The sequence below is a fragment of the Silurus aristotelis genome (genome assembly GCF_946808225.1).
Source record: "Silurus aristotelis genome assembly, chromosome: 3".
NCBI lineage: Eukaryota > Metazoa > Chordata > Actinopteri > Siluriformes > Siluridae > Silurus > Silurus aristotelis.
The window spans coordinates 36,451,852-36,464,560 of record NC_139576.1 but is presented as its reverse complement, the minus strand read 5'-3'; the positions used below and the strand labels follow the sequence as shown (position 1 = coordinate 36,464,560).

Below are 12,709 nucleotides of genomic sequence, written 5' to 3'. Positions count from 1 at the left end.
AGCAGACATCAGCAAACCGCAACAGATTTCAGCAGACCTCTCCATTCTTCATTAAACATCTACAGACTTCAGCAGACCTGTTTAGACATAAGCAGACCTCAACAGACTTCATTAAACGTCTACAGACTTCAGCAAACATCTACAGATTTCAGTAGACCTCTGTTTTTATGCAACGACAGATACCAGTCCTACATTTCTATCGCACCAAATTTCCTTGTGAAAAGTTCTGGTGGTGGTGTTTTTTTTTTGCAGCAGCAGCATGTGGAGCACCAGGGACTCGTCGTTCACCGCTTTTTCACCAAGTCATACTCTGAGGCAGTGAGGAACATACAGAAATAACATCAGAGTGAACAGATATGAGCATCAAGATGCATTGCTACTTTTTAAGAGAGCGCACTTGGCTCGTGTACAATTTATCTCAACAACTGTCTGATGAATGTGCTGTTATATTTAGTCTGCTTTCCCCGGTGTGTGTGTGTGTGTGTGTGTGTGTGTGTGTGTGTGTGTGTGTGTGTGTGTGTGTGTGTGTGTGTGTGTGTGTGTTTTACGCATTTCGTGCTCGGTGCGATGCATCTCCTGCTTCGCCTTGGGGATGTTTATTGAGACGGTTCTGGGGCCTTGCACTTTGTACAACACCGGAGCAATAACGTGTTTTCAGACTGAGGCCTGAATCTCTTACTCGAGTACTGGAGCAGATTCAGGGACGTTAACTGCTCATTTCTTTTCCTGTTCCCTCATTTCACCCTCAGGGACAGCGAAACAAGTCGATATGGAGACGAGACGAGGTCTGAAAATGACTCTGACTTGTTCTCTGGGAGATGGAGTGTGATTGCAGCTCTGGCGGTGGTGGTGATGAGGGTAGTGTGATGGAGGGGTCGGACGATACCAGTTCGATCTGATACTCATGATCTTTTAAAAACGATATTGTATGGAAGTTTATTTCAAAAGTGTTTATTATTTATAATATTACATAGACTACAATGGATAAAATATTTTTGTAAATTTTTTTATTATAAGAATTAGGAATAGAGAAGTCATTTATCGCATCAGGTTTCTCCATCCCTTCATCCCTTCGCCTTTTGTGTAGGAACAAAAGAATGCTTTCCACTTTTTTGAGCCTTTTGTTTCTCCTGCTTCTCTCAGATAGTATTCCAATATACAGGCAAAGGTTTGTGGACACCTGAGCATAAGATCCTCTTACAATAACCTTGCACTGGACACAAACTCGAGTACTAATGGAGTAGAGGTGATGCCTGGGGTGAAGTCGCCATTCCAATACATCTCAGTAGGGTGGAGCTCAATAGCAGGAGCTCTTCCACGCCAACCCATGTAAAGCACATCTTCATGGAGCTGGATTTGTGCTCCTGTGCACAAATATATGGTTTCAGGTTTGGGTCTCCTAGTTCAAGTAAAGAGAAAATCTCGTTCTCCATCCAGAGGCGTCTGATACGATTCTGAAAGAACCGCATATCCCAATACTTTTGGTGATATCGTGTATAATGAAGCAGAAGTGGATGTGAGAATCTCAATGTTTATAAGTATGTGTGATGTTTAATTAAATTGACACTGTTACTTACTTTATTTAGTTACCGCTCATCCGAAGATATTTCATTTTCCAATATACATCTTTTTCATTTAAGGAAAATAAAAACCCCACAGCCTCAAGGGCCACACAGTGAAACCGAACACTACGAAATTATTGGAATCCTGAACAGCAGCTATATTTCTCCGAGATGGATGAAAGACTGGGTTCAGAGTAGCGTTTTATTTATGGTAACCACATCACATCACATCACATCACACCGGGGTTTTCCCTGTGTTTCTGTGCTTTTTTTTTTTTTTTCCGGCTGGGATTTTAAATTGTCAAATTGTGTGTTTTTGTGTAAATTCTACAGGAACAGGGTTTCGAGTTTTTTGTTTTATGCACCATCCTGTCTCAACTCCACAGACTGTTATGTATGGAAATCGAAGATCACCGCATGTCTGGAACCATCTCAACCTCACTTTCCCTTCATTTCTATGTTTGATGTAAACCCAAGCTCTTGACCTGTACTGGAGGGATTTTTATGGCAGTGAAAGACAGGAGGTGGAGCTGGAGGTAGCAGAGCTGAAGATGTTCATTAATAGTGATAAGGATGGACAGGATTAGAAACGAGTTTATTAGAGGGACGGCGCATGTAGGACGTTTTGGAGATGAGGTGAGATTGAGATGGTTTGGACATGTGCAGAGGAGGGACATGGGGTATATCAGTAGAAGAATGCTGAGGATGGAGACACCAGGAAGGAGGAAAAGTGAAAGACCAAGGAGGAGGTTTTTGGATGTGGTGAATGAAGACATGAAGGTAGATGGGTTGAAAGTGGCATATGTAGAAGAACAGGGGAATATGGAGACGAAAGATCTGCTGTGGCGCCCCCTAATGGGAGAAGCCAGAAGTAGTAGTAGAAAATACTTCTATACTTTTATGTATATAATATTCACGTGTCTTCTAAAATATTCACAACATGAAGCTGTGTTTGTATTTTAGAGCCACATCAGACATACCAGCAGGATTTATACAATTTTTTTTTTGTTTAATAACTTTTTATACAAGAGAAGGGTGAAAAAAGAAAAAAAAAAACACGATTGCTTTGGACTGAAAGGTCATGAAACTGATTCAGAGAGAAGACAAGAACACACGTTCCTGTTTTTAGGTGAATCACCCTGTTAGAATGAGAAGGGGAAAGTTTTTTCTAATATATATATATATAATGAATAAAATCGTACACACACGCTGAGATTTTGTCTCGCATGTGGTCGCACGCCCAGACGTGAGCGCGCATCGCCGCGCCTCCTCTCCCGGTCCCTGGCGCGCGCCCGCGTGCTCGCTCGCTCTCTCTCGCGCGCGCGGTGGCCGACGGGATTGCTGCGCGAAGCCGCGCCGTCCTCCTCCGGGTTAATGTCCGCCATGTTTGCGGCGGCTCCGAGAGCGGAGCGGCGCGGCGGAGGAGGAGGTTGTTGTTGAACGCGCCCCGGATGAACGCGGACAGAACAAAAATGGGTCCGAGAGCCGCGTGGCGGCAGAGACGACGTCAATGAACGCGAGCGACCGGAGCACGAGACCTGCGCCAATTATTCGGTTCTAAAGTTCGGACTCGGTTCCGCGTTCACACACACCGGGGTGAAGAGGGAGGGGGGAGGAGGAGGAGGAGGAGGTGGTGGGGGGGGGTTTTCTCCTCAAAACAATGAGTAAACTCTCGTTCCGGGCGCGAGCGCTAGACGCCGCCAAACCTCTTCCCGTTTACTGTAACGGAGACGTCCCGGATTTATCCGACTGCGTAGCCATCAGCCGGGCGGTACCGCAGATGCCGACCGGAATGGAGAAAGAAGAGGAAGCGGTACGTCAATGTGGGGGTGGTTTCATTATTGTTATTATATATATATAAAAGATAATGAGCTTTTAATGCGGTTCAGGTGTGCGACGGGGCGGAGCGGCCCCGATTCACCATTCACCTTTACGCCGTTTGCGATGCGTAGCGCCCGCCCTCCTCCACTATGCGTACGCAAACGGCGTATCTACGTACGTTGCGCCATGACGTTACACGTAATTTGACGTAAGCTGCGTCACATCCGGCCGTGCTCCGATTACACACAAGCTAGTAACCACTCACACCTCTACAGCATGCTAGCTGTCAAGTAAATCCACACCGCCGCCATTTTACACTATTTATTATTAAATATTTAGAAGAAATTAAACGTTAAAAGGTTTATTATCGCAATACTGTTAATAATGGATTTATTTTTCTTCTAAACTTATAACTGTCTAAAAAAAAAAAAATAAATTGACCCGCCACATTCTCCTCCTCAACAGGCGAATTATTTTCTCTTTATTAAAATATTTCTTATTATATACATTTATAAATATTAATATTTCTTACCTAGATATTGTTAATTAATAAATTAAATTAATTTATATAATAATTACTTAATTAGTAGTCTCCACTTTCAATAAAATAATTTATTTTAATATATAAAATAAATGATATTTCTTAACTAAATATTATTGTTAGAAAAGCTAAAAAATTTATTTGTATAAAAAAAAAGAATAAAAAAAAAAAAGACCCACAATATTGTCTTCTTCTTTCTCAACATAATAATTTTTTTTTTTAAATATATATCTTTTTTTTTATGTAGCTACAAATATATTTTTGGATATACATTTATATCATAACGAATTTATTTTACTAATAAATGTAACATTTTTTAATATAAGACTGGAGATTTTTTTTTTCATAGCAAAAAAACGATGTTCAGGATATATTTCTTAGTAAAATATTTTTATATAATAAAAAAAAATAAAAATAGCCACAGTTTCCTCGTCCTTCTCGATAGGAGAATTTATTTTAGATTTTGTATTAAAATTATATTTAAAAATAGATATATTTCAGAATACAAGTTAAAAATGATTTATATAATATTAAAATAAGACCCACTGTAGTCTCTTCTTTCTGCTTAACAGGAGAATTTATTATCAAAAATGTAAAAAATGTACATAAATAAAAATATGAATATCTTTTTTTTTTTACTATTTTTTGACATTTTTGTATTCATCATCATATAATTGGAAATATCCTCATTTCAAATCAAACATGGGTTTCGAGGTGTCCATTTGAGATAATAAGCTCTTTCTAACTCTAGTTCAAAACACACACACTCATGCATACACACACTCAGGCAGGGCTGGGTTTTTTTTTTTTTTTTTTATCAGATATGGAGGATCTCAGGTGTCTTTAGGTAGGGAATAGACCCAGATACGTAGGAACACCACTGGAATACTTGAGACGGTTAACTTTCCTTTGGATTAACACAGTGTATCAGAGTCACACCAATGACGTGTGTATATTTCATAGTAACATCTCGTGCACAATTGACGCTACAAAGTGTTTCGAACTCCCTTTTCGAGAACACACTCAGCCTCAGGACACTGTCCTTGTGTGCGTTTCTCAGATTCACACTCCGGAAGTGCTGGTTTGTGGGTAACCAGGTTCCTGCAGTGCTGAACAGGAAATGAAAGTGCAGGCGAAGGTGGCAGCGCGTTACCGCTTCGTCCTGATTGGCTGTGGCACGAGCGTGCGATGTGTTTCACGAGGACGTCCCACCAATTGTGAAGGAAGAAGTCGTGTGAGAATTTTTAAATATTAAAAAACAAGAGGGGAGAAGCTCCACTCTTCCAGAAAGACGATCGTCTAGATTTTGTTCAGATCCATAAAAAAAAACTCCAACCCATGTAGAGCATATCTTCATGGAGCCGGCACCCACATACTAAGACTGGTTAAAGTCAGGTGTCCCAATACTTTTGACAACACAGTGTATATGGGGTGGTGATAAACTCTAATGTGAACATGCTTTTGCTGCTTCAAGGGGAGAAAGAAGTGACTCGTTGCCTTGGTTTTCATCAGCTTTACTCTCCCGCCTGTGTGTCTATCGAGCGTGAAAACCGGATCCTCCCGGGCGCCGAACCGAGCCAAACTCTCGGGATGTTCCCGAGCCAATAACTCGCTTTTTAATTGTAACGCGCAATAAAGCGCTAATGAGTCTTTCCGATTTTAATCGTTCCGTCGCGTCACGCCCACGCAAATTATCTACCATCCTCAGGGCTTTGACGTCCATCCCTGCATTCCACCTGAGCTAAAAATACGTACAAAATCGTCCTGAGATTTCGTGATGAAGATGAAAGAGTGGGTTTTTTAATATATCCAGTGTCTCCGGATCATACAGGTAGACTTGTGAAAACCTGGTCATTCCTCAAGATCTGAACGTGTGGAACAGGAACGTCTGATCTCCGTTTTTTGATATTGTTTAACGTGGAAGCCTTCCCGTCTCTGTTCTCCTACAGGAGCACCATCTCCAGAGGGCCATCTGTGCCCAGCAGGTGTTCAGGGAGAAGAAGGACAGCATGGTGATCCCGGTGCCTGAAGCCCAGGGCTGCATCACCTACTATGACCGTCTGTACAAAGGAGACTTCCGGCAGCCCAAACAGCTCATCCACATCCAGCGTAAGTCTTCCACCGTCTCCTGTCTCACCGTATTCGATTCATTTGTTCTCACTCTTGGTCTCATTCACCTTTTCCTCCATCCCTTTCTTCTCTCTTGTTCCCTCTCATCATCATCTATCTCACCATCCTCCGTCTCATCATTTCCTCTCTTTTTCTTTCCCAGTGTCACCGTTTCTTCTCCTGGTCTCTCTCACCATCTCGTCTCTCTCCGTCTCCTCACTCACGGTCTCTCATATGTGACGAGTAAAATCCTCTGTGTGTGTGTGTCTCTATCCGTGTCCCCCAGCGTTCGGACTGGACAGCGAGCAGCCCGACTACGACATGGACTCAGAGGACGAGACGCTGCTCAACCGTCTCAACCGTAAGATGGAGCTGAAACCGTTGCAGTTCGAGGTCATGGTGGACCGTCTGGAGAAAGCCAGCGCGAACCAGGTCACGAAACATCTCGTAATGGTTCATTTCCGATTTCTGTTTTTCCTCCAGAACGCGTGGAATAGAATTTTTTTTTTTTACACGTCCGTTGTGCAGCTGGTGACTCTGCAGGAGGCCAAGCTGCTCCTGAACGAAGACGACTACCTGCTCAAGTCTGTGTACGACTACTGGGTGAGGAAGAGGAAGAACTGCCGCGGCCCATCGCTCATCCCGCAGATCAGGCAGGAGAAGCGAGACGGCTCCACCAACAACGACGCCTACGTGGCTTTCCGTCGGCGCACGGAGAAGATGCAGACCAGGAAGGTAAGCTCACGTTCTGAAACTAGAACCCTTCCACCCTATTGCTGATTTGTATGCAGTCAGAGGGTTTTGGACACCTGAGCCATAAAATGTTCTTCCTCATGTCTCCATAAACTTGTTACTTTTAAATCTACACACACTTCAAAATCTAGTAGAACATCTTCCCAGAAGAGTGGAGGTTACTATAACTGTAAATGGGGTCTCATTGAGGAATGTGATGTTCAAAAAGAAGCACAAACCAAAGCTCAGGTGTCTCCAAAACTTTGGTCCGTAAGACAATTGACGAGCGCGTTTTTATTTTCTTTCTCCGCAGAACCGTAAAAACGACGAGGCCTCCTACGAGAAGATGCTGAAGCTGAGACGAGAGTTCAGCCGAGCCATCACCATCTTAGAGATGGTCAAGAAGAGGGAAAAGAGCAAGCGGGAGCTGCTGCATCTCACGCTGGAGGTGATGGAGAAGAGGTACGTGTACATACACACTCTGATTAATCTCGTCTACACGGGGTTGCGTTTCTGAACGAGCGTCCGATCCGAATCGATTTTGCTTTCACAGGTACCAGATGAACGATTTCTCCGGAGACGTTCTAAACGAGGTCTCGGCACCGCTGGCAGAAAAAAGCGTCTACCCAGCTCCGATGTGTCTCCCCAACGGGAACAGGCATAAAACGGAAAACAAAATGAAGGTGAGGTCTTGGAAAAGCTCTGTCTCCGTCTAAGAAAAGCGATAAATATCACGGCGCTGTCGGACCACCTATCGGATCGGTCAGAAAGGGTAGACTCATTTTTTATAACAGCAGGGCTGATGATTACTTCCAGCTGCTGGTTGTTCTTTAATAAATACCTTCAAATGTTTTAGAATTGCCAAAGGGGGAAAAATCAGTAGTCACATCTAGAGTTGCAAAATGGCATGGCTTTTAAAACCAAACATAAATGACCAAAAAATTAATAAATGTTTTTATATATATATATATATATATATATATATATATATATATATATATATATATATATATAAAATTTGCTGCCACACACTGCCCCCTAATGTCGAACACGCGGAACTACAGCTGTCATTCTTTTACTGGTGCAAGACGGTCACGTTATATTATCAGTTATTACCGTAGAAAGGTGTTAAGTTTACGTGCCTGGTTTATCTTCAGAGCCACAAGCCCATGCCGAAACACCACCCGCACCACTTCCTGGTGAAGGCCGAGCCGCAGCTCGACGTCGTCCGGGGGCTTAAAAAGAACACGCGCAGACCCAAGCTGGAGCCTCTACGCCAACATGCCGTCATCAAAGCCGACATCAAGCAGTACGACTTTCACAGCTCCGGGGAGGAGGAACTCCCGCTGGTAAGCAGGAATACTGGTGGTGTAGATGCTGTGTGAGGGCGACCATGATGATGATCATGTTGTGTCTCTTTTTTTTCATATCAGTCTCCCTCGTCCGAGCCGGATGAGGAGAACGACCCGGACGGAGCGTTCGTTTTCAGACGTCGAGCGGGTTGCCATTACCTCGCTGTAAGTCTGGTAAAAGATTAGTGGTTAAGGCATGAAGGTCATGAGTTAAAATCCCAGACACACCAAATGCTGTTAATGTAAGTAACAATAGATATAGATTTATAAACATCGTGTGTGTGTGTGTGTGTGTGTGTGTGTGTGTGTGTAGCCCATTACAGATAAGAGCTGTACTCCTGTACCACGTTTCGATGGAATCGATGCCCTGTGCCAGAGAAACTCCCTCACAGCTCTGTCTGTGCCACGCCGCTGCATAGGAGTCTCGCGCAGACGTCTGGGCCGTGGTGGCAGGTAGCCTATCCCATGTCTCGCACACTTTTTCATCTATGGTTTTGTTGAAAAGGAAGCTTGGTCTGTATTTAACACCGCTCATCACTGCTGTAGAATGCTCCTCGACCAGACCTCATCAGACCTGGACCGAGTCCTCAGACACTTGGACCCCGACACGGTCAGCCCTTCCGACTCGCTACCGGTGCTCACCGACACACACACGAACGCACACGTTCCCGTATTGGGGCATTCCGGAGCAAAGCCTCAGCGTTCTCTGGCTCAGCTCCTTAACGACATCCAGGCGTGCAGGTGGAGGTACTTCCGTCCCCGACCCCTCAATCAGAGCGCAAAGGAAGAGGGCAGGACGGACTCGCTTCAGGACAACAGGAACGGAGGAGGAACGACCGTAAACAACAGCTTGAGAAACAGCAGTTTAGGTGGGGGTTATGGACACGAGATACACAACCGAAACACTTTTTTGGTCCTTTTTGATATTTGCTGTAGATGTGAATAGCATGAGGCTGTGGAAGTATACGATTGTCTCAGAAAATCCAGAACAGAGAACCTCCTCGTGAATCTTTGATACTACAACCAAAAAAAGGTCAGGTCATGATCAGGTCATTGGGTCATGATCAGGTCATTAAAAATTTTGTTTCGATACCTATTAAATAAAACCGACAGAAACTGTTCGCCTCTTCCGCCATCTAGTGGTGATGTAAAATAATTGCAGTTTTAAAAAAAAATAAAAAAAAGTGAAGGTGAAGGTACAATAAAATAATGTTATTATATTTGAGATCAGGGCTGCAGTCAGTGTGGGAAATCCATTCCAAAAGGTTTGCAATATGGTTTTTAGTGCATTATAGCAGAAGATTCTCCGGTGGTTTAGTTTGAATAAGGCCTTTCTTTTTTGGCAAAACACTCAATATTACTTCCACTCTCTTCCTTCGTGTAGGTGGGATCACAGAGGAGCAATTTCAGTCCCACCAGCAACAGTTGGCGCAGATGCTCCAGCAACAAGGCCTGCAGGAGAACCCACCTCTGTCTGAACCTTCCCACGCTCAAGCGTCTGTACGTCGAGTTGAATCCCTGTACTATATCATTAGCACACTGTATTCCAGCACACACACACACACACACACACACACACACACACACTAACACACCCCCTGTGCCCTGTCCTGCAGAAACCAGCCTCCTCAGGCTCCCTGTCAAAGACGTTAGACTCGGCCAGCGCTCACTTCGCCGCCTCGGCCGTAGTCAGCGGCTCAAACAAGGATCTCAAACCCCACGGCACCGGCGTCAACGGCATTCTTACTAATTCAGGTGAGCTCCTCGTGCGGAGGGAAAAACCCCTACCTGGGGTCAGAACTACTTCGAAAACTTTTGTAACCGCCAGGTGTGGATTTATTTCTCCACAGGAAGACAGAGTAAGTTCAGCTGTTCGTCTCCGCTCGGACTCAACAGCGTCTCCTCAGGCTCTTCGACCTCTGCCCGCCCCTCTGCCGTACCCCTGAATGTGCCCCACGTGAGTGCCGTGTCCCCTGCACGACCCTGCGCCCCTTCATCGCCCACATTGAAGCTCGCCAGCGTGGCCAGCAGCAGTCTGCAAAAAGTCACACTCAACAGGTAAAAAAAAAAAAAAAAACGACCTCGTGCCGACGTCTGTACATATAAATACACAAACACGGTTCCTATTACAACCGGAGATTTCCTTGTTTGGTATCAGGGAGAAGAACGAGCCAGAGAGACTGGCTCTGAACGGTTTAACGGACACCACTGTGGCCATGGAGGTGACATAGCCTCGCCCCGTCCAGACGAACCGAGCCGAACCCCCTGTACGTGGATCTACACCGCTTAGTAGCATATCAGCCATTTTGTGAATAATCAGTGTACATTTTTTCTCTCTTTTTTTTTTCTTTTGTAAAATCGGGATCTTATCACTACCTTGTAAAATAATCGATTTGTATCATTAGGTGTCATTTGTTACTTGAATTCTAGTTCTTGTCCTCATGCTTTGGCACTTCCAGCCAAGTCGGGGGGGGGCAGAGGGGAGGGGAGGGAGGGGGGGGGGCGGCGGAGGGGAGGGAGATAAAAAAATAAAAAATAAAATACTAAAGTGCATCAGTAAGTGCAGGGATCATGCATGAGTCCAAAATCATACATTATTCTTCTTTTAACTATTTATTTTGCCATGTTTACATTTTTGTATCTTGTACAAATAAATCCGATTTTTTGTCACAAAACATTTTGTCACAACACAGGACAGTGGGTCGTGTCTCCGTTTCTTCCTTTCTCGTTCGAATCTCCTCTCGAATGGACGTGGCCTTTTGTTGCCACGTTAAAAAAATACAGTCGAGGTTTCTCGAGAAAAGTTCGAGTTTCTTCCCTCGGATTCTGATACAAACACGAGTAATCAATTTTACTTCATACACGCATCAGCAAAAGCATACACTGGTTTTCCTCAATTATGTGTGTGCAACTTTAAAAAAACTGTAGATATTATGATACAAAAAGTCATTTTTTGCTGCATAAGGAATTTAGTGAAGCAACCAAAGGTGAACTTTAAAATCTCATGCTTTCAAACTGTCAGATTGAAGTTCCTATTGATTGTGTCACAATTATACTCCCAACCTCTGGAACATCTGGATCTGTTGAGATCCAGTTCATATCTGTACTTTACTGAAATATTTCCATTCGCTCAGACTTTAACTGCACTACATGTCAAAGTCAAATATTGGACTTTTTACTCGATTACGTTTTGTTTAATTGATCGTTTATTTGAGTGGATAAAAATTCGAGTTGGCGAGTCACCAATCAGGGTCGAGCGCACGCTCTGTTTTACACGTGTTCTGATCGGCGCTCGGTGCATCTACTGATCACCAACATACAGTTCAGCATCAAGCAGAACATTTACAGAGGAATAAATGATGAAGAAATTCCAGACTCGAACTCAACACCACACACGTGATTTATTCAGAAAGAAGGTTTTGTGCTCATGATAATTGTAATAGAAATCAATCAGCGTTTGAGTCATTAATATTCTTTTAATAGATCAGTGTGCTGAGAGTCACATTCGAGTCTTTTCACAGAAACTGAGGTGATTAAGTAAAGTCTACTCAAAGTACATTTGAAGGCAAAAACTTTTGTACTTTCACTCGAGTAAAATTTTAAATGGACACTTTTAGTGGAGTCACATTTTTCCTACGTTCCAGCTTGTGAATGCAAATCCGTTTTATCCTGTTGGACTTTTGGTCCACTTTCAACAACTACTTTCCTTCGATTAACAGTTTGAGCACAGCCGCCTTTCAACATCCTCACATCACTGTATAAATGGAACAGGGTCACGCCTGTGTAACCTCCATCCTCCACTGGAAACACCTTTCTTTCTTGTTTAAGACCTCATTTCTCACTCTCTGAAGGGGAACATATGGAAGAAGTAGAAAGGTGTTGTTCAGCTCTCTTTATTTTATCCATACATGCTTTCTATACAGATGTCACAATCATGGTGTGTGTGTGTGTGTGTGTGTTCAAGTGTGATGTCACTCTGATATTCATTATGCAGAAATTCTGCACAAGGCCGGTGTAGGATCATCAGGATGTTCAGTGTCAATCTGCTCAAGCCGTGTTGACTGTGGCAAGGACAAACTCCCTTAGATGTTATGAGAAAGAAACCTTGAGAGGAACCAGACTCAAAAGGGGAACCTCATCCTCATTTGGGTGACATCAGGAGTGTGATTAGAGTCTTTACACACTACAGAACTAACATGAGCACTGGAGTGTTAGATTATGAGTAATGATCTTTCTACAGTCTTTTACAGTCATATATATACAGAGATGATCCAGCGGTAGGTGGGAGGTGTTCCAGGATGTTGGTGCACGATGTGGAACACAATTTTACATCCTTATTTATTATGGAATTTTAATTGATTTAATAGGTTACATTAGAGCAGTGACTGTTTTTACACACTTGTCCACTAGATGTCACTGATGGCCATTTTCACCATTTAAATAGTTTTGTGAAAGTGGTTTCCACTATGCAGAGTGAATAAACAGAAATCAATGATCTTCATGAAGCTGGCTTTGTGGTCGAGTTCAAGTGAAGGCATCTTTTTTACTTGGGTCATATTTAAGGAAGAACCACATCTAGCTGGAAAAGCCAA

General features: G+C 43.4%; 1 protein-coding gene across 2 annotated transcripts; it reads left to right on the top strand.

Annotated features, from left to right (window-relative positions):
- The first annotated feature begins 2,754 nt into the window (after positions 1-2,754).
- On the top strand, positions 2,755-10,792 carry epc2 (enhancer of polycomb homolog 2). Of its 2 annotated transcripts, XM_083537340.1 has the most exons (14): positions 2,757-3,375; positions 5,874-6,033; positions 6,320-6,465; positions 6,562-6,768; positions 7,079-7,227; positions 7,319-7,448; positions 7,923-8,114; positions 8,199-8,282; positions 8,431-8,570; positions 8,664-8,986; positions 9,502-9,617; positions 9,734-9,872; positions 9,968-10,175; positions 10,276-10,792. In XM_083537340.1, the coding sequence occupies exons 1-14, from the start codon at positions 3,223-3,225 to the stop codon at positions 10,346-10,348; spliced, it is 2,220 nt and encodes a 739-aa protein (XP_083393466.1). In that variant the 5' UTR covers positions 2,757-3,222; the 3' UTR covers positions 10,349-10,792. The 2 variants fall into 2 exon arrangements, with proteins under 2 accessions (XP_083393465.1, XP_083393466.1); XM_083537339.1 differs by having other exon boundaries at positions 2,755-3,375; positions 6,320-6,768.
- Positions 10,793-12,709: the final 1,917 nt, after the last annotated feature.

Coding starts and splice junctions, on each gene's coding strand:
- epc2 (XM_083537339.1), top strand. CDS start 3,223: ATGAGTAAACTCTCGTTCCGGGCGCGAGCGCTAGACGCCGCCAAACCT. Junction 7,228..7,318: donor CTGGAGGTGATGGAGAAGAG/GTACGTGTACAT, acceptor TTGCTTTCACAG/GTACCAGATGAACGATTTCT. Junction 9,873..9,967: donor CGGCATTCTTACTAATTCAG/GTGAGCTCCTCG, acceptor ATTTCTCCACAG/GAAGACAGAGTAAGTTCAGC.